The sequence below is a fragment of the Drosophila santomea genome, chromosome 2L, assembly GCF_016746245.2.
Source record: "Drosophila santomea strain STO CAGO 1482 chromosome 2L, Prin_Dsan_1.1, whole genome shotgun sequence".
NCBI lineage: Eukaryota > Metazoa > Arthropoda > Insecta > Diptera > Drosophilidae > Drosophila > Drosophila santomea.
The window spans coordinates 19,535,403-19,557,508 of NC_053016.2; the positions used below are offsets into that span (position 1 = coordinate 19,535,403).

The 22,106-nt window shown below is 38.9% G+C and overlaps 1 protein-coding gene across 1 annotated transcript in view; it reads right to left on the reverse strand.

Annotated features, from left to right (window-relative positions):
* Positions 1-22,106, reverse strand: part of LOC120457218 — a 43,569-nt gene that overhangs the window by 15,483 nt on the left and 5,980 nt on the right. Inside the window, exon 2 of the mRNA XM_039644592.2 lies at positions 14,530-14,871. Coding sequence (XP_039500526.1) covers positions 14,530-14,692 — 163 coding nt within the window. The 5' untranslated portion in view covers positions 14,693-14,871. The remainder of the gene's footprint in view (positions 1-14,529; positions 14,872-22,106) is intronic.

The window sequence follows — 22,106 nt, forward strand, 5'->3', positions numbered from 1 at the left end:
CGACAGACTCCCACTTTTGTGTGTGTTTTGTTTGGTTTTTCGCCACTCTGGTTTGGCGAACTTTTTTTTTTGTGTTTCGGGAATTATGTTAAATGAAAATCTGTGCAATTTTAGCATGACACTTGTTCTTTGTCATGTTTTTTCGGCATGCATTGTGCAGCACTTCAAATTGTATATATCGAACACGGGATCCAGTATTTAAGCCAAGATTTTGTTATAAGATACACAAAAAAAATTTTAAAAAGAGGATAAGCTGGCTGAAAACTTTTTTAAAATATATAAATATATATTTCTTGTATTTTTCCCATGCTAAGTTTTTAATTCGCTTATATTATATATTTATTTAAATAGGCGACAGTAAAAACATGCTAGCTGAGCACATAAAATCATTATAATTTTTAAAATATAACAATAAACAAAGAGTGATGTAATAAATTTGGATAAAACTATTTAGGCTTTATGATTTATTATTCCATTTATTCAAAACACATATGCATTAAAAATACATTTGTTTTAAATAATTATTCAGACAATAGAAAACAGGGACTTTTCGGACGTGAGATCCTAAGGGTGTGTCCTTGACAAAGGCTGATCCAGACTCAAAAGGCACGGAGGATTTGGCATTCATGCAAGTTTTTTATGAGTGTCGACTGTGTGTTTGTGTATCTGCAGGCACCCGCCAAAGCGTCGCCAAAAAGCTTAATCGCACTTGGAAACAAACAAAGCCCTGAACTCTGACCCGTCCCATGCTCATCAAGCGTCTCTTTCTCGGTGAACTGAAGACCAGAGAGAATGCTGTAGTCGAGTCAAGTGGAAAGCAGGTTGAGATATGCTAGAAGCAAGGCGACTGCTTCAGAGATTGCTTATCAGCTCCACCTGGCGGAGTCACTATTATTAGATCATAAGGTTTCGATGACTGATCCGAGTCTATATTTAAACTTATAAAATAATCTATCATGCCACACGTTGTCAAAAGCTTCTTTAACATCATGAAAATAGCAGAACAGTAGATAACTTCTTAATCAAAGCTATATGGTCGCGGTAAGGAAAGTGTCCTGGGTCCCGTGTTGTGCCCTGTTTACTGCAGATGTGCTGTGTCTTAGGCTTTTGGCAACCTACGCTGACGACACTGCGTTCATTGCGAACACTTCCTTACTCACCCAGGAATTTCTGGACTCGTACGGTAAGTGGTCCAACAGATGGAACATTTCTATAAATGAAAGCAAATCGGAACACTGTTATTTCTCATTGAAAGGACAGATCCTTTCTAAGGTTAACCATTCCGCAATCTTTCCAGGTATAGTACCTTGATTTGATCCTGGACAAGCGGCTCACCTGGGAACAGCACACAACAACATAGCAACTGAGGAAGATCAACTGGCTGCTCAAGCCAAGGAGCAAGCTGAGCCGCGACAACAGAGTGTTGCTATTCAAATCGATGGTGGTCCCCTCAATGACCTACTGCATCCATATGATGGGCACTGCTTCAGAATCGAATGCCATGAAAGTGCAAAGAGTTCAAAACCGACCGCTGTGCACGATTGCAATTGCGATTGCAATTGCATGAAAAACGACGCTCTAGCAAATGACCTCTGTTTTCCCACTGTCAAAGAACAGATCAACCGTCACTTGATACAACCGATACAACGACCCGCTCACAGCTCACAACAACCACCTGGCAGCCTCCTTGGCTTACGCGATGAGCTAAAGAAAGCTTAAACGAAGACACTCTGTCAATCTCTGGACAAGAGCACAAAGTGTCTACCGATTCCTAAAGCACTCATTGATTTTTCTGTTATAAAAATGTATTTCTCTGTTCTGGTATGTTTCCCATTTTCTTGTACTCATCGAATTTTAAATGTACATGTTACATCAGAAATAAAAAAAATGTTTTTATATTTGTCATCATTTCTTTTCAATAAGTGGATAATTTTTATTGTTGTCCAATTATAGTTATTTTTTAATAACTAATTTAAATATAAGTAAGAATTTGTCACATAAAGAATTGTACAATCTAAATTACTAAAAGCGAATATGAAGGATTTTTAAGTTTGAACCATAAAATTATCTAACCAAATAAAATTGGTGTCATCTGAAAATGGGCCTGTTGATTTTTACTTTTCTATTTGCCTGCGTAAGGGAATTTCGAAACAGCGGATGACAAGTGTGCAATGTGCCACATATAAACATAAATGGGTTGCTGGGCTCTCGAGAATATACGGGACAACTGGCGGGGTTGAGTGGAGTGTGTCAACTACCTGGTGGACAACAGTTGCTGAAAGCCCGCATACAAAATGCATAGATACAAATATACCTTTTATTTTCCGTCAGCTATCTTGCATGACCAACTGCAACTGCAGTTGATGGATCGATTTGTTTGGCCCCCTTAACCCCCGACGAACTCCATTTAGACGATTCGTCTCGTCGATTGTTGCATAAATTAAAATTCGTATTTCTTGTAAATATTTGCTGTGAAAAACGATTTCCTCCATATGTGCAGAGGGAGTTTGCATTTCGAGTGGTTTCCCATGAATGCTTCAGCTATTCAAAATGTTTGCAAATGTTGTAAATAAGCATTTTTTTATGGAGATTAGGCGACGTAGGAAGTGAGAAAGTCAATTTTCCAAAGGCACCTATGTATATGCATTTTGGTAGTGCTACATTTTGTACCTTAAGTTATGATACTAGTATAATTTGAGAATAAATAACTAAAATCGGTTCAGTAAATCGGTCCTACTTAAAACTATTTCGCAAAAAGGGAAAATTTTTTTCATAAACCTTAAACGGATAACATGCTGTATCGTTCCTTGTTAATATATTCGTTGTGTATTCATTAAAAATATGTCATATTTTTTGTTAATACTTTCAGAGACATCAACTTGATTGGGATCTCTAGCACAGTTATGCTACAGTTATGAAGAGTCACAAAAAATGCAACTCGATGTAAGGGTCCTGGTCCTGACTGACTTTCCATCGGTGGCTTGGCTCTCATTATTTTGTTTTTACTTTTTCCTGATCGTAAAGGTAATCCCCTATCGATGTAATTTTCTTTGCTATCCGAGAGTTTTCGACAATGACGGTAACTAAATGCGATATAAAATATACGTTTCGCTGTGTGTGCGTGTGTGTGTGTGCGTGTGGGTATATGTGCATATGTGCGGGGCTATGTTATTCCGCCAGACATCGGCCCGTCAAACAAACCAATTTTCACTGCTTTTCCAATAACGTGTCCCATCCCCATCCCCATCCCCATACCAACCCCGATCTGCTGTTAAATGTAAACTGCAAATTGTTGGTTTCCATTTTTTCCCTGACAGGACAGGACGAAGTGGGCTTGGTTGGCAAGTTGGTTGGGTTGAGTTGAGTTTTTCAGGCAAATGGAATCGTTGGGTTTTTGGTAACAGCTGCGCTGTTAAAAATCGAAATGAAGTCTGACTCTTTGGCCAGACTCCGAGCGTTCTTAATTAAGGCATTCTGATAGAGAACTCCATGGTCGACAATGGACAATAAAGGATTTCGACTTTTTTCTGCATCCCGTCTACCTTATTGTTTCCCTGTTGTTCTTGTTGTTCTTGATATTCTTGTTTTACTTTTATTTCTTTTTGTGTTAATGGACAGTTTTACCATTTGCGTATTGCCTAACAAAAAAAGAGCAAAAATAAGGCACCTAGGAAAATGTCGGGGCACCAGAACCAGTGAGACCCAAAATATCAATTTATCTTTAGTCCGGAGCTCTGGAGAATTGTGCATGCTTTGCATGAGAAGTGGACGTGGCTCCTGGGGCACGTAATGTTGCAATTTCTCAGTGAGTGGGGAAATTCTCAGGGAAAACCAGACCGGTAAACCTGCTGCCGTCGAGTGCCTTGTTTATGCAATGACGACGCATAAGTAGCAAGTTGATTTCGGTCCGGGGCGCCCTGCATATCGTCATGGAAAAACTGTCTGAAACAAAATAAATTACAAAACAATGTGGCCGGGCTACCACGCCCCTTCAATGCCAAGTTCCAAGTTACCAGTTCCCAGTTCCCAGTTACCAGTTCCCAGATCCAGTTCCCAGATCCCAGATCCGTGTGCAGTTTCACTTGCCGTCTGCCATTTTCCAGCACCTAAGCATCATCGTTGCTACTTGACGTGCTGGCTTCTTCGGATCTGTGGGCACTATAATCATAGGAAATTTATGTGAAAGTCAGGCCACTGGAAAGAGAAAGTGAAGAGGAATTGAAAATCCAGAGGTCTTAGGTCCCTTACATTTTGTTTATGCCACTCAAATGGAGCTTTTGGGATTATTGATTGGTCTGGAGGACGGTCTGATTGTTTGACATCAGCAGTGGAAAATGATGACTCCAAATGTGCGGTTTCCGCAACAGCATTATATTTAATTTATGAATCTAAGCAAAGGTCATTTTCGAAACCTTTAACAATAGATGAGAAATAGCGCAAATCCCTTAAGTTTTAAATTATTATTGAACTGTTATGTCCAAAAACAATTGAAAATAATTAGTTTTACAGCTTATAACAAATGAACTTCCATATTATTTAAAAACAACAACATTGCGTCCTTCAACGGATGTTCAAGCCCGTAACGACAGCAACCACCCACAACTTGAATGTCCTGTTTTTAGTATTTTAATTGATTGTAGCAATTTGATTTATAACTAGCTTGCTTCATCTGTGATATATGTAAATATTTGTTGATTTATTGAGCAGCCAGGGTTATTTCCTAATTGTGTAAATGTTTTTGGTTCTGTTTGACTTGGTTCATCGATTGGCCATATATCATTTGACCCCAATGTTAAGTTGACAATTTTCGCATTATTAAAAGGCCTAAGTCCGAAATTTCAAAGAAACAACCAGCAAATGAGCTGTCAAATGCAAAATATTCCTGAATTCCACCTTTCGAAGATGAGGAATTGGCCTGGCCCACATTACGCATTCGTCCCAGTGCACCAAAAAGCAAATGCTTTTTGAAATTTCCCACAGAACCTTTTGGTGTGGGATTTCACTTTCGTTTGCAAAGGCCCTTTGACACAAGGCTCAGTTATTGTTCCATGTTTGTATCTGGCATTTCGGACTGGTGTCTGCACTTGGCTTGGGTTTGGTTTTCGGTCTGCTGTTGTATTAATTGCTGTGACATATTTAAGTTCAGATTTTATTGTTCTCAGTCCCTAGGCATGAGCTATCCTTCTTTCTTTGTTTGCGTGGCTGGGTGTGTTGGTCTGTGTGGTGGCTCGGCCAAATTGATTGAAATTACTACTTAAGTCAAGCTACAAGTCCCCCCAAAGCAAAGGCAGCTCTTGCCATGAAGACAGTGCAAAGATGGCACAGTGGGTTAAGAGGGCAATTAGCTTTGTTACTAGATGGCGGTATGACTCAACTGTTTTGTATGTACAAGCCAAAAATAATTTGACTATAGCAAAGCGCAAAGTAGCAAAGATTCTGAGGAACTCTCGACCATTCTTACATTAAAGTAGTCCATGTATTATACATACATGTATTATTCCAACTATGGCTGGTGATTAACCTGCTCCTGACCCACTGTGCGATTCTATATGGGGCTTTGGCTCATAGCTTTAGAGGACAGGCAGAACATTTCATTTGAAATCCACAAGGCGAAACCCAGCTAGGATTTGTAATGAAGATATACAGACACGTTCTTAGATACAAACACGCACGGGGGCAGGGATACAATCGCACACATGTCCGGCTCAAATCACTTAGTTTCACATTACAAAGCCATCCTGACGAAGGAGGCGAACTCCTTTCTGCTTGTGCGATTCCTCGCTTGATACTCATCGAACATATAAATTAATGAATTCGATGCTTATCAATAGTAGAGCAACAACAGCGCTAAGTCGGTCCCTTCTCCGATTAGTTGGTTAGCCGGTTTGTTTTATTTGCTGGCCCCCGATTACTTTCGAGTGACTGAGATTTCCAGTGTCTTGTGTAACTTAAAGTCAACGCAAGGAACAAGAAGAGACCACAGCATTTTGGTTTCCCCACATTTGTCTTCTTCGCATTTATTATGGCACATTCAGTTGATAAAAGACGTTGGCCCTTTCACTCATCCTATTGTTGTTTGAGATTATCCTTTGCGTTTTTGCTCCCCGCCTCCTAGTCGGAGATTCGCAATTTGGTTTTGATAAGGGGCACAATCCTGGGCTTTAACTGATTCGCCTGGCAGTTATCTGCTATCTAAAAGTGGCGGGGCTCTCGATTCTCTCGAGTCTTTATTTTCGCTTTACGAACCTAGTTGGATACATCTTATATCGGTTGATTAATAACAGGGTCGTCACAGTGAAAAATTTACATTTCGATACGTGCGATTGTCAAGCTCGTTAGGTTTTAACTTCACTACAAAGAGCTTGACTAAAAGCATATAAATAATAATGTGCGTATTAATTAATAGCTTTCAGAGAAATTCAATATTTTGTGGCGGTAAATATTTAAGTTATTTGACATTGCAATTTAGCTTCTCTTACGGAGTAATTGGAAAACTCAAGTTAAAAGCAGTTACAAAGTAGCCTAATTAGAAATAAATGCTACTAGCAAATGTATCTTTACCAGCATCTTAGAACCAGAAAACGGAAATCTCGATGGCTGACCCAATGGTCCATTCATATTCATTTCAGATGCCTTTATGCAAGGCTCTGGTGCAGTCGCATGCCCAATCGAAACAGTGTCGACTGGCAACAGTTTGTGGAATGGGAAGTGAAACTGGTCAAGGCATATCCTGAGTCTTGGCAGCTGAATAGGAGCAATAAAGACGTTCGCCTTTGAGCTGGGTGGAAATCCAAATCGGATTCCGATCAAAATGCAATAAGTGGCCTATGGATTGGCCATATTCCGTCCCTAATGGCCGTCACAAAAAAAATTCAAGCAGATGGCAGATATCGTTGTAGAAACGTGGGCTATGAAAACTTGAAAAAAAGATATTTGACATAAATACAGAAAAGTACATCTTAACATTCATACCTCTTTCATGCCTAGCAAAAATGTAGGTTTACTATAAATAATTAAGATTAAGCTATAATGTATGCTATTTTAATTTTAAAGTCAAATTGATTGACAAAAATTGTATTATTGATTATCTTTTAGAACATTCAATTAAAAAAGTATTGGAGAAAGTAACTATAGCAATTACTACTTTTCACAATTTCTTTCAGTGCATTCACATTATTAGTTCCTCGCTCCCAGAACTTTGCTGCTGATTGATTTTCCACCCAGCCCAACACACAAACCCAAACATTGCCAGGCAAACTTTCTTCGAACTGCCATAATTTCTTAATCTACATCAACTGTTGACAGTTATATTAAAAAAATTTCCGCATCTGACATGCCAAATGTGAACAAATGAACAGGAAACGGAAGCTATACGACAAAAGCAACTTAAAGTTTCAGAGAGGCAGCCGCGGAGCACAAAAAAAAAACCCAAAGAAACCCGAAAACAACTCAAAAGATGTGTAAATTTGTTCGCCAGAGACAGGACGAAGGGCAAGTGCCAAATGTCACATGGATTTGTGGTGGCTAGCAGTGAAAAGTATCGAAAAGTATCCACAAGCCCCGAGGAAAAACGGCTCGAACAGAATCCAAGGGCCGCGGCTGCTGTATCGAAAGTAGAAATGAGAAAAGTTTTCGGCTCCACAGACCGATGGCATTTATTTTATATTTGTAGCAACTTTTCCAGGGGGTGAAATTTAGTTTAGTAATCAAAGCAAGAATTTGTCGATGGGGTGGCCTTCGAAATCGCCCCAAAATTTGTTTGTTTTCGTGCAAAGGCATAAAGAACATCATGAGGGAAGGACGCTGGGAAAAAACAACAACCGAAACTAATGTAATGGAAATTTCGAAATTATTGAAAATAAATGAAAGCAAATAAATATTCCGTGGGCATTTTATGGCTCACAGGGCACCGCCATCTCAGCAAGGCGATGGAGCAAGGCGTTGCTGTTTGTGTCATATTTGTTATCTCGAGAATATAAAGCTTTTACCGGCCTAAGGTTATCCAGCCGGATTAAAACTTTGTTTGTTTTGTATTCAGGAAAAATATAATATCTTCAAAAATGTGAGGGATTATTTGCCTTGTGCTGGGCAATACCGTGCGACGGGTTTTTAAAATATTAATTTATTATTTTATTTATAGCACCTTTTACATCAAAAAAAGATATTCCCAAGCCACTCTGGAAAGTGTATTTTAATTATCGCCTTGGTTGCTGATCTCGACTAATTTCCCGTTTTATGTACTGTTTAATGGCGTGTAAGAGTACAAATTGCCTAGATTAGTGCCTAAATTAAAAGTGAAATTGAAATAAATTAAAAATTTGCCTACACACACAAATTTCTCAGCCGAGAAGCTCTAGACAAGAGCTTTTTATATGCTGTACTTAGACTAAATTTTCTCATAGGCGCTAACGATTATTTTGAAGGAATTTATGAGGTTTTCTGAGGACTCCTATTTGGCTTTGTTTGTATTTGGCTCTGGTTAAAATGAAGAGGCACAATTAAGTAGCTGCAGAATGAGAAAAGTGTTTATTATTTTGCTGACGAAATCAATTAGCTCAAAAAGCATTTAGCAACACTCGCATTCTTTGCATTAAGCCAATAATTTTACCGACTACATATACATTAATCTGTAGAAGTTTAAGTCTACTGCCGTTGGAAAACATTTACAAAGTCTAAAAAATATCTTCAACTAAATCATAAAACTATTCAATACTCTCACAAATTGTTCGTTGCACTTTCTTTTGCAATAAAATTACTAAAACTTATCAGCAAGTTAGGTACTAAATTCAACTTCCGGTTCCTGTTTCGATGATAAATGTTTATGTTATGACATGTTTTAAACTTTCAGGTGCATTAGTGTAAAGTGCTTTTTTCTTGCCGAAAAGGATGCTAAAGAATGGTGGTGAGAAAAGTCTGGGAATTGTGTGCCAGGCGAGACGAAGAGCTAAAATGCTCTTAACACTTTCAATCTTTTTTCCCACCTATTCTTTCTTCCTTTTTTTCTCTATGCGGTGGCTGAGTCTGTGTGGAGTTAACCACCTGACACCCGATATTAAAATGGAATGCTTATAGCGTTGGCAAGTTATGTTTATAATGAATTTAAGGCAACGAGGCGTGAGACAAGAAATTTAACTCTTCGCTTTAAAATATTTTAATACCAGAAATGTTCGATTTGCACAAAACTATTTTGAAATAGTACACATCGAAACGAAAGTAACGCAAGTTACTTAACTCTACTAATATTTTTTCAATATACAAGTATTTTCTGGAGTTCCGGGAACTTTTCTGCACAACAATAACTCGGGAAACTCTGATCTAGTTACCGTCCTGAATCCGAAAGCGACACTTTTGTCGCCCATTTCGTGTATCCTGCAGCTGTGCAATTCATTTTCGAGTATGAGTGCGTGTTTTAAAATTTAGCACAACATTCCTCCAGATGCACCTGCTTTAGTTTCAGCCCATCCACTCAACTCCTGCCGCCATTTACGCATTAAGGCTCTTTTGCGATGGCGCAAAATGCAATTTATACATTTCCGTTAAGCAAGCGAAATTCCGACCATATTTTTTCGACTCCTCTCCGTCGAGTGCCGACACGTTTTTGCTTTTAGCGGAATGCCATACGGAAGCGACAACAATGCGGTAAACTAGCTAGCATACATCCATCCCCCCTAGCATACAACAGACCCCGTCTATGCGCCGAAAACGGCGATCTTTTGTAGTTTTTGCCGGGGAATTTAAACTAATTAAAATGTTTTCTAAGGGCAGCCGGAAATTTCATAAAATAAGCATAGGAGCAACATCAGCATCAGCAGCGGCAAATCGGATTGCGTTATTTATGGCGAAATATGTGGGAGGGCCGCGACTTTTCGACTTCTGCATTCGCACTCTGTGCCGTAGTGGGAAATCAAGGAAAAATATTTAATTTTCCAAATCAATAAACACGCTGATTGCATTGCCTGACAATTGGCATCAGAGTGAGTGGGTGGGAGGCAATAAATCTGGGCATGTGTAAACGATGCTTCGGTATTTATTTGCCGGGTATTTCGATTGCCATTGCGATTCCGCCCAACTCCCCAGTTATTGGTGGTCAAAAAGAAGGAGCCAAACAAGAAGACAAACTGTCAACTTGCATGTTACCCAATGGGTGCCCCTGCCCTTGAGCACCGAAAAATAATTGAATTCCCCAAATGCCAAAGTGGAATTTTAATTTGCGTTCGGCACTTCCTAGATGGCCTCAGGCTCTCTAAAAAGTTGGAAGAATTGCTGCCACTGATTGCTGATCAGTATGCAAAATGTGTGCGTGCCAAAATCAGCGCAAAAAACGCTGCGTGGCTGGGTGACAAGGAAAAAGGGGGTCAGACATTGTCACACGTACTTTCAACGCTCCCCTCGAATTGATGTCTTAGAAAATTAGCAAACGCCTTTCAGCCAAGTGCCACATCTCGTGACTTGGCGTTCTCAACACCTTTTTTTTAGCTTTTTCCTTTCACATTTTCATTTCATTCCGCTTTTTCCAATCACTCTTTTTGGCAAAGCCTTTATTTCCAAGGCCTTCTTGTATGGAATGCATTTTTATTACCAAATCGGCTGAGCGGGTTGGTATTTGTAAAACTTCTTAGGTGAAGCGATTTTGGCAACCCCAAATTCCAGTTAACCCACGCGCAGTTTAATGTTAATTTAAAATCGAAAAAACATGTAATTGACAAAATTCCAATCAAATGACAATTATTATTAGTGGGTTTAGGGCTCGATTTTGATATGCAAAAATATTTATTTTTATATAAATAACTTTATCAATTATATACTATTTTTTGGCAGTGCCTGTGTTCCAAAGTGACCACCATTTTGGATAAAAAACAGTGCTATCCCGTTGCACATACAGCTATCTCTTTCGGCGACAGTATCGTGGCATTTATAAACGCATACATATGCATGAGATCATAAAGATTGCGACAGTGCCCGTGTGTGTGTGTCTGTGAGCTTTGTGAGTGCAATGCATTTGTCATAAATGCACACAAAAAACCCAAAAGAAACTCTATAATAGCATACATGGAATACACATACACACTCGCTCTACACCCGTCCCACTCCCGCACTCTACCTCTCTCACTTCCGCCCATTCGGGGGTTTCTCGTCAACGGCATAATGAATGCATCCGCCATGCATTGAAAACTTGACTCATATTTCATACCCCTGCAAAAGACGAGAATAAAAATTCTACGGGTACATTGACCATCTTGTTGGGGGCTGCATTGTAGTGGTTCGCCTGGTTGTTTTCCACAAATTTGTTGCATTTACGAGTATATGTGGTATTTGTGTACTATAGCTGTATATGTATATGAGATGTTAAGCCAGTTTTTCATATCGTTCTGATGATATTTCATAATCTTTTATCACATCGTTTGCACATAGTGCAAATAGCACGTTTAAAATAACACTTTTTTCACTTGCATTGTGCAAATTAAATGCAATTTTTCGAATAAAGCATTTTAAGTGCAGCTCAGCCGGCTATGACGTGCGTAGGCCACTTTGATGTTGATACACATTATGGGATTACAGAACAGAGCTGGCATATTAATTTTCAATTGCGATAAACAATTTGGATGAAACTCAGCTTGATGAAAGAGTTAAATTAATTTATACAAATTAAAGGCGCAATGCGTTCCAGGAAATGCTTTGGAAAGGCTTCGTATAAAAATATGATTGAGGTACCTTAATAAAAATCATATGTCGCTGTTTTAATTTCAATCACTAGCTTATATATTTTCAATATCCTATGCATTTCGAAGGTCCATTTGTTCTTCCAAATTGCAGTATAAGAAATTCCTGGTCCATACATCTGTCTAAGCCACACAGCGTACTTCAGGAGCATTAGCCATCAGATTACGAAAATATTTTTACCTTCTGCTGCTCGACGTTCTGACAAACTGGCCGACATGAGCCGCACATTTCACGCAATTGTCGTATGCTGACAAAAGGCACGTCAGTCGCCTGCCTGCATTGCAGCCAAGTTGGAATGTCAGAACAGTAAACGGCAAATGTCTGCCAGACAAAGACGACTCAGCACCAGAGCCCCTTAGCCTTTGGTGCTCCATGGCGTGCTCTTGCCATCCCATCGCAGATCCCTAATTCCTGCATCCACCTGCTGTCTTGCCGAAAAACCAAAAACAAAAACCCAAAGTGCAAGTTCCTGTGATATGCAAAGTGGAGTATATGATGGAGTTTCGGAGCGGGCTTATATGCATTTGGGGTGCACTGAAAAAACATTCTAGGCTCGCCATAGCTAATCATGATTAGAAACTTAACCATATTTCTTAATGGTGTCTATTTCACAAAGTTGCAGTGCGGCAAGAACTTTTGTTTTAATAATTGGTTACCAATTAAATACAAACCAATCGAAACACTTTTTTTTCTTTATGTTAAGAGTCAACGAACTGTGAAGTTTCCGGCAACATCTTGACTACATTAAAGTACATTAACATAAATATATAATACTATTATAAAAAAAATGTATCTTCCAGCTAGAAGTGATTGCCACACCCCATGTTATATGTGTATAGAACTAAAAATTAAATTATCTTAAAAATCAAGTATATATGCACCTGTTTTCGAGGTGTAAATGGAAGGCTGCTGAGGTGCTAAACAGAATCCCTGCCAGCGAAAGGCTGATAAAACGCAGGCACACGGGGGCGTATGTGTGATATGTGTGGTGTACGATCATGAAGATGACGGCGATAATGATGATGGGGGTGAAGAATGCTAACTGACTTTTGCGCATTCTGGAAAATTGAAACGGTATCTCTGGCCCAGTCGCTTCTGGCTTCCATTGTGATTGAAGCTGCCCGCAGAGAAGAAACTTTTTCCAAGCAGACCTATATTGAGGGATATAGCCAATTTTGGCCTTTGTTCTGAAGGAGAATGCTAGGAAGGGCTCTCAACATGTTGCATGTTTTTCACATGCGCCAGGCCAAAGTTGAATGGAATAGTTTTCCTTTTTTTGGGCTCGGGGCCGATGAGTTTTCCACTTAATCCCCACATGCGATGCAGTGCATTGTTTATTGTTTGCCCCTCAATGGGATGGTCACGGTAAGCACTTTCCCTTCGACGAGCCCCTTTTGTATGTGCGTTTAGCATAAATTAGAAAGTATCGATCGGGCTGTGGCGAAATTGAAAAGGCAACTTTGCCGCAACCGATAAAAGTTTCAAATCAATAACCAGGGCCAGGAAATGTTTTTCGGCTAAGCTGCTAACCAGCAGAAATTGTAATTTCGAAGAGTACTGTGGGGACTTGAGAGGCAATGGAAGGCAAAGGAAGGCGAGGGAGAAATAAATAAAACTTGTGCCCTAACCACGCATTCGGTAATTGCAAGAAAATCTCATTTAATCCCAACAAATGCGACTTCATCACGCAAAAAATTATGAAATATTCTCCGTCCCTAGGCATCAATTGCTTTCCTTCGCCCTACTTACATATACATATACATACGGGAATATTCATCTATCTTTATTTATATATCCTTTCCCGTTGTTCTTGGCCTTAAGTTGCCTTTTTGTTTTGCTTGTTTACACATTGTCCTGCTCGCGCCTTCTGGCCAGAAAAAATGAGTATAGACAGCAAAAACGGCATTCAGGAGCATTGCTTGTATATTTAGTATCGTAGTTTCTTTTGCAACATCATCATTTTGGCCTTGTTGCGGTTGGTTGGTGGCATTTGAGAGGAGAAGACAAGCTCAATGAGTTGAATCCATTGAGTACTGAAGCTGGGGCGGATCAAGCAATTCATAACATAGTCTCCTTTCTCTTATGTTAAGAAAAGGTATATTTTATTTTTATTTAAAACATGAAACCATAAAATTGCATAATACAATGAACACAGCGCTATAGATAAAACTTAAAATGTATTAAAATAAACTATTAAGAAAGAAAAGAATAGATTTACAAAACAGTTGTTTATACGTTTGAGGTAAGCACGCTTTATATTCTAGAACAATACGGTCCACCCTCGAATTATTAAACTGTTTCCTAGGCGCTGGTCTTCTTTTTCTGACCATCGTTTCATGCAGATGAATGCGCGTATTTATGAAAAATGTTGTTGTCATCGCAGCACTGTTGTTTTTATTGCCATTTGCTGAATGTGCTTTCGCCTCCGCGTCGGCTGATGAGAAATAATGTTTGCGGAAAAATAAGATTTGTTTATTTTACGAACGATTGATTTCGTCTTCCGTTCTGTGCTTGCCGCTCCATTTAGCCAGCTTTTCCACCCGCCCGCAGCACTTTCCCCGCCCACTTCAGGCCACTTGTCCTCGCTTCATTTTGCGCGGCTTAAAAATTAATTATCGCCAAAGTCGGGGACTCATCTAGGACTTCGTCTGTCAGCCGGACGGCTGTCATTTATATTTGGAGGCTTTATATTTGAAGTCTTTGCCGAACTTTTTGAAATATCTCATCAAAGTTTTTGTCGTCGTTCGGCGACTTTGTGTCACTTGACTAAGCTGTGATTTGGACTCGCTCAGTTTATAATTCACTTACCCGGCACCAGAATGAGAAACAGTACTAGGGATATCCAGCAGATGCAGATACGCTCACTTTGGGCACCATGGTATCCATGGGATCCAACGTCCTTCTCCACCCTCCGCCGATTGGCAATTTGCATGTGACGGGTGCTTGCCCCCGGAATAGTGGTCTTCGCCATGGAAATATATGATTTTACTACTTTAGCGTAGGGACTGTGTCCTCCGTTTTGTTATTTTTCTTTTCTCCGTCTTTCTCCGCTTCCTTTTGGTCCTAGTATATATTGGCCAATAAATGTCAATTGAATTTGGCCTATTTCTGAGTTTTGCAGAAATAGTTTTCTCAGATCCAGAAATTTAACTGTAATTGTATAAAAATTAAAAGTAAGATTAGATTGGATTTATGGAAAAAATGATTTCTTAAATGTCTACTTAATAATTGCAAGGATTTCATTAAATTATTCGTTAACATAATATATTATTTTACATAATCAAATTTGCAGTACTTTAAGAGTGGTCGGTCTCGAAAAAAAGTATTAAGTGCATTGAAGCCATTTAGGATCATAATTAAACATTAATATTAAATAACAGCCATTTGAATTCCAAATTCCCAAACAAAAGCACAGCTAAACTTTATTGCTTTTTGATTGCACATTAAATAATTCAGCCAGATTCAGTTGAATAATTCATTAAGTGTTTCGGTCCAGTTCCATTTCATGGTATTCGGCATCATGTGCACGCCCCAACACTCTCGGCAAATACAGTGATTAATGCAATTAACTGCAGTACTTTAATTAAAAATCGCCTCAAACACGAATGCAGAGCAAACGCACAGTCTCAAATCGATTTCATTTGAACACTAATCCGTGGGTGTGTTGCACTGGGTAAATGAAAAAATAACATCATTAAGACCCGGGACAAAAACTTGATCCGCAGAAAAAATATAAAGAAAACCAAATTGGAAAAACAGGATAAGCTGGCAAACTAAAAGTCTTCGTTAAATAGCTTAAACAGTCGTGTTAACTATATAAGATATAATTGGGACAAACTTCATTAATTATTATTTATTTCTCGAATTACAGAATGAATGCTGCTGACTTTCAAATGCAGATTAGTAGTACGTATACTCTCCGGTTTGTTATCCGCTTTTGTGTTTGTATCAAGAGCGCTATAGAGTATTTTTTATTTATCAATCAGCTCAGTCCTAAAAAGAGTAAAATAACTGTCTTTTCTGTGGAATTTTATTTTTATTCCTACCCCTATTATCCAATCCGACTCCTCCCTCTTCCCATGTAAACGAGTATTTCCTAATTGTATTTTCTCTTTGCCAAAAAAGGATCTGAGGGAAACTTCAATCGGCAGTTTAATTATTTTTCAGTTAAATAAAATCACACACTCACATGCCCATTGGTATTTATCTTTGTTTATGTCGCAAAAACGAAGCGGCTTCGCTTTTGGCCATTTTCTTTTCGATCTGGCCAGTTTCACACACTTTTAAATAAACTAAAGTGACACAAATACACTCTTACCCAATTTGGCCCTTTGAATGAATTTAGTACTTTTTTGTATACCCTTTAAAGTCTTTAAAAAGATGCAATGACATTATTTTATTTTATTGCGTTCCACAATCGGTTTGATCGATTTGTAATAAATCATTTAATAAGTTTTACTCTACTTATACAAAATATGCGGAACTATGCTATCGAAAAGAGTTTCATGCTAAGGGTTTTGGCATTTCCCTTACTTTTTGTTGGTTTCCAAATGAATTTGCCAAATTAGTTACTAGCAATGCAGAAACACTTGCAAAAGCAACTTAAGGGAAGGGTCTCCGTGGATAAAGATTTCCCTCACACTGCATTTACGGTAATGAGCACATACAAAATGCAATTAAAAGCTTGTTGCCAAAAATGCAATTTTACGTGTCTTTTTCTCTCTGCTGAATACACACGTACATAATTGGGTACGTATATTTTTAAGCTTGGACTTTGCAGTTTGGGCACAGCATGCAAAGCATTAATGCACTTTATGGGCCCCAACCGACAGCGAATGCTTTTAACGATGCTACGGTAACCGTAATGGAGAACTAAAAAATATAAAGTGCAAAATGCTTAAAGTTCAAAAATTGTTTAAATGAGTTTTCGGTTAAAAATTACAAACTTATAACAAATAATATTCGTCTTAGATATGCTATTTCTTTACTAATTCCAGAGGAACATACAGTTATGATGGTTGAATTTGTATCCCTTTACATATTTATTAAAATAATATTCCAAACTTGTCTTTCTTATCTGTTCTATTTTTACTTGTTCTTTAACCGTAACCGTAACCTGCGCTCCCATAGCTTACCATACATGGAAATCGAATACGCTTCAACTAACACTTATTTTTCGTTGGAAGTCAACTGCTGCAGTTCATTGGCCCTGCTGATGCTGATTTGCATTATATTTTCATTTTAACTTTTTTTATCCGTGCTCCTCCTTGGATACGGCTCACTTATTTCATTTGCTTGATACCTTGTGGCTTTCGAATTGTTTGCACAATTTATTTCAGCTTCGGTTCGGGTTCGGAAGTACAGTTGCAAACGAGACCCAGTATGTCAAACATTTTTGTGCCGTTTTGCTTGCCTAGATTTGTGGGTCAAGTGAAGCATGCATGTGCATAAAGATGTGTATGCAAATGCGAACCTATCTGTGTTCGAATGGATGCGTTTGGAACCACAAACTGCAATTACCAGCAGATCAAAGTTGATGGAAACATCAGATTACCGTTGCCAATATGTGCGAATCGGTAAACGTTGACCGCTGATCACCAACGGTGATTATTTACGATTTTGTATGACATTTTTTTTTTAATCATATCAAAATAAAATATATTTTGGTACATAATTATCTAAAATTGTATTTTGTTAGAAGATAACAAGTTATGCTGTAAGAAAGCGAGATAACTGTTAAGTTTGCACATATAATAAAGGTTTTTAATATTCATTTTAATTTCATTATCCACTACAATGCAGTAGCATCATATCAGCGAGGGATAAAAAGAAAAAAAAACCTTAATAATTATAAGTGATTCCTGAATACCAAGAAGGTCAATTAAGCACACCTTTCATTGTTCGGCAACCATCAGAGACCCTTTACCGCGGAATTACACCTGGCATAGAAGCTCACCTGGCTGGGTGTGCTCACGTCATCGCTGCCGTGCAGCTGCCAACCTTTCTTAGACCGCAGAAACTCATTACAGCCCCTTCTTGGCCACTCAGCTCCCCGCTTTGTGTGCTTCTTTGCAATGGCTGTCTCTGTCGCGCTCTGTGTTCTTGCAATTTCGCAATTAAAACTTTCATTAAAGTAATTAAAATTGCAACAAAATAAACAAAAATACAATCGAAATCTGCAAGGTCTAGCGCGAGGGGCTTTTGTGTTTTTGGGGGATGGAGAAGGGCGCAGGATTTGACAGACACACAAAAATGCAGTTAAAACCCGTCCGTGGGGGACTGAAAGTGGGTGGCTGGAACAAAAGACAAAAGTGTGACAAATATAAACAGGGGTATAAATAAAATGGTTAAGTGCTGGATGGCTGCCTGGCTGACTGGTTGGCAGGGGGATATAATAAAATGTGGTAATTGTAAATAAGTGGAAAATGAGTGCCGAGCAGAGGCGGGGGAGGGCGATGGGGAAATTGGGTTGCTGCGCTGTGCTGTGCTGTGTCTATTGCATTTGGCGGGATAACATTTTAAATTCAAATTAAACGACCGGCAAAGCCACAAAAGGATTGACATGAAGTTAGTGCCACCAACCAGTGTAGCAACAAAAGGGAGCAAAAAGGCGACAACTTGACTAAGGGCGACCACAGCTCTAGTTGGCAGCTGTCGTTGTTGCACCAGCATTTACCCATCCATTCTTTTGTTTGAGCTTGACATTTGTATGCTAAATACAAAAAAATAAGGGGGGAGTGGCAAAGTTCGAGCTGAAAATGAAATATGTACTGGGCTTCTCAGCATTCAATTAATTTCCAAATAATTTGCAAATGAGCAGAGGAGCGAAAAAAAAACAATAAATTTCAATATTAAAAGAGCCATCATTGTTTTGATGCTGATTCCCTGAGGGTGCATTTTGCCAAATTAGTTTTCTCTCTTGATACTTCATGTATATAAATTGGAAAGTCAGGCGATTAAATCTGAATCGCAGGGCAATTAAAAACGTATAATGTCGAATTGGGGTCACCTTTTGAACATTTAAACTGTTTATGGGCGGAGATATAGTAAATGCTTGTGAATGCAATGACGAAGATAACGGAGACAGTTTTGTGAGCAAGCTTCTTTCAAGGCAGCAGAAAACTCAACTCGCACAAATTAATAGAGAGCGCTCATATAATTTCGAGCCATTCATATTTTCAAATTTATATTCATATTTATATGGGAAATTTGATACCTCCGCTGCCACATTTGCCGAGTTTTGTCAAGGAAATAAAAGATTTCACAAGGCAGTGCGCAGACAATTCAGCAGGCAAACAACCAAGCCAGAAAAACGTTTAAAGGCAACTTGACACGCCGGCAAATAAAATCTAAACTTTTAAAGAAAACCCTCATCTTTTCCTCCCCCGCCCCGTCCAATCCACTGCTGGGTCGAAGAAGCTAAAAACGAATACGAATACGAAAAGCAGTAAAAAAAAATGATAAACGCTTCAACTGATGACACATTCAGTTTCACACACGAACGACTTTCAATTTACATTTGATGTTTTATGTTTCGCAGCATTTACCAAACGAAAAGCGAAGAAAAACCCAATGAAACGGCCGGGGGATGGAGCGAAAAGAAAAAGAATCACTCATACGCACCCACGCACACGAGGATTGGCGCCCGACGTTTGACGCCGCATGGCAAAAGCGCTTAGAAAAGAAATAGCATATAGTGAAAAAAAAAACACAAAAATACTCGGTGCCCAGACCAACCAGGACTTACCAAAAGGCAGCCGCTCGAAGGAGTGGCGGCAGGAGCATCCTGCAGACGACAACGGTGCCAAGGAGACGACAGGCGGGAACCAGGCGGCGTTGGGTAAATAAACGAAAATATTTTGTACTTCAAATAGAAGCGAACAGCAAAGAAAAACCAGAGTTTAAGCGACTACTTATGCCTCGAAATGCTCTATAAAAGTCTCACTAAGACTAGGACACATAATTGAACCAGGATTAGGGTTAATGAGTTGAATTGGTTCAATTTCTTATTTAGTATAATTTTTTAAGCCTTTCATGGGTGTTATAATAACATATCAGTTTTGACATAAAGTATATAGTTACTGTGCCAAATTATTAAATGGGTTGCTTATTTCTACGATGGCTGTATAATATGACATTTTGGTTGTTAATATCTATATTTTTCATCACAGTCCTAACGCAAATTACTCTTCTAGAAAAAACGAAGTCAACTCTGTGCTCTTGAAAATCTAATAATATTACTATTTTGTCCACAAAGCAGCAGGAATTCCCAAAAAGAACCAACTTTGGCCAACTTGTAATGAGCTGCACTCAAGAATATTTCCTACATATTGACAACTTCGTAGTGTAAACTTTTCAATGGTCACTTATGAGCTTTTCCCCGAAAACCGATGCTTGACAAGTTGCCTCTTTTGAGATCGGCCACAAAGGCACTTCAAATGGAGGCTCACACAAAATAGAAGAGCCATACTCAGCATGCGGTCAGCACAAAACATGAAAGTAAAACAAAAGCACCCAGAAAGCAGTTTGAGCAGAAATTGCCCATAACGAGCACTTGACCAAGGACAAAATGTGAGATGCCAGAGTTCAGAGGAATTTCACATCTTTTGTATACCTTTTTATTTCGAGGGCATGAGTATCTGTAGCTCAATAGCCGTGTTCTTGTGGCGAATAAATTTAAAGTGCTCCGAGAAAAAAGTGAAAATAGCGTTGCACTTAAAGACCTCACATTTGTCTCAATGAGGGCCATGTCACATAAGTAACGTTAAGTTCTCCTTTTTACCTAATTTATACAGTTTACGCTGGGCGGTTGTCCAATGTCCGAAAGTCCTGCGGCCCCTGCGGTCTCCCATTTATGTCCAGATTCAGGGAGTGGAAGCCATATAATTGCGCTTATCTCTTGGCGCACACTCAAGTGGCCCGGCTCAATATGTTTTTGGAGTGAAATGAAGTGCCCATCGTATCCACTTGGAAAAGAAAAAAAAAGAGAAAAAAAAAACGAGAAAAAAGGCAGGGCAGCAAGGAGGCAGTGGCATTGGAATCCCGGCAGAAATTTTTGTATTTGATTTAAAAGGAAATACCTTTTTTAGTTGAAGCCTCACTTGTATACCGCGGTGTTTTGCTTTTCCCTGGTGTTTCTCCCTTTTTTGTGGTGACATTTTTATACACTGTGTGGGGGATAAGTTTTTGGCATTCTGCCAATGAGATTATCTTAAGTGGGGTGTTGTTTCTCGGTTCGAAGGAATGTGGAGAGCCCTCAATTGCAGTCTTGGAGCAGCGTTCCCTTTTTGGTTTGTTTAAAAATGAGTTTCGCAATAGTTCTCAACTGCCTGGGGGTCTGTGGTTTTTCATTTTCTCTAACACCGGTCTGTTGTAGGTAAATCGAAGTAAATTGTTTTTTAAACAAGTTAAATGAATAAATTATGTGCGCAAATATCTTGAATACCCAATAGCGAAGGATTCTTTGTCAATGAAATTATTTTTATAAAATGCAACGTTTGAGGCAAACACAAAATTAGATTGCAGAGCTCCACTGTGCACGAACAATACTGTGACAAAATTTTCTGTTATGATTCTCCTTTCTAATCATCTTAATCTGAATAACATTTCAAAATTAAAGCTGACCGTTTTAATAGCATTAGAAGAACTAAAATTTTGTTTAAGTAGGTTACATCTTCTAACTTCTGATACATACTCTTCCTATATATGGATATGTATGTATGTGCTGCGAGTGCATCTTTTGAAAGCCTCAAGTGTGAACACACATTATAATAAACGCCTCAATTGTTGTTCAGTCATCTGCGTAATTTATGTTTAGCTAATGTTCAGGGATCGATGAGCTTGTCAGCTTTTGTGAATCACAACGCCCGCAGACGCACACGAGGTCCTGTATATCCTATATCCTGTCCCGCACACACATGCCCTAACATTAACCCCCCGAAAACCAAAGGAAGCTGGGAAATGGCGTTAAGGTTGCTTCGTTGAGTCTAATAGACTTTCATGTCTGCCTCGACATTGCCGTTGCTCCAGTTTAGAGCGACGGCACTGTAAGGAATCCTTTCGGCATCTTCCAACCCAACTCATACTGGTGTTATTCTGCCCAGAGTCGTCGTTTTTTTTTAGACATGTTTCAATGATTTCTTATTTTTGCCGGAGGAGCGAATCTGTTGCGCTGCTGTTTTGTCGTTAGAGAAATTCAATTTTTTTGTATTTGTCGCTTCGATGTTAAATTATTCATGTGTGAAATTTGTGAGCTCAGCCAGGAGGAGAGCAGCATCAACAACTTGACTTTGATCGATTTTTAAGGCAGTTGTCTAGTGCACTTTGATTTTCTTTCTGCCTTTCTAACTGGTTTAAAATTTCCACATCAAGCTGGCTTTGGATAG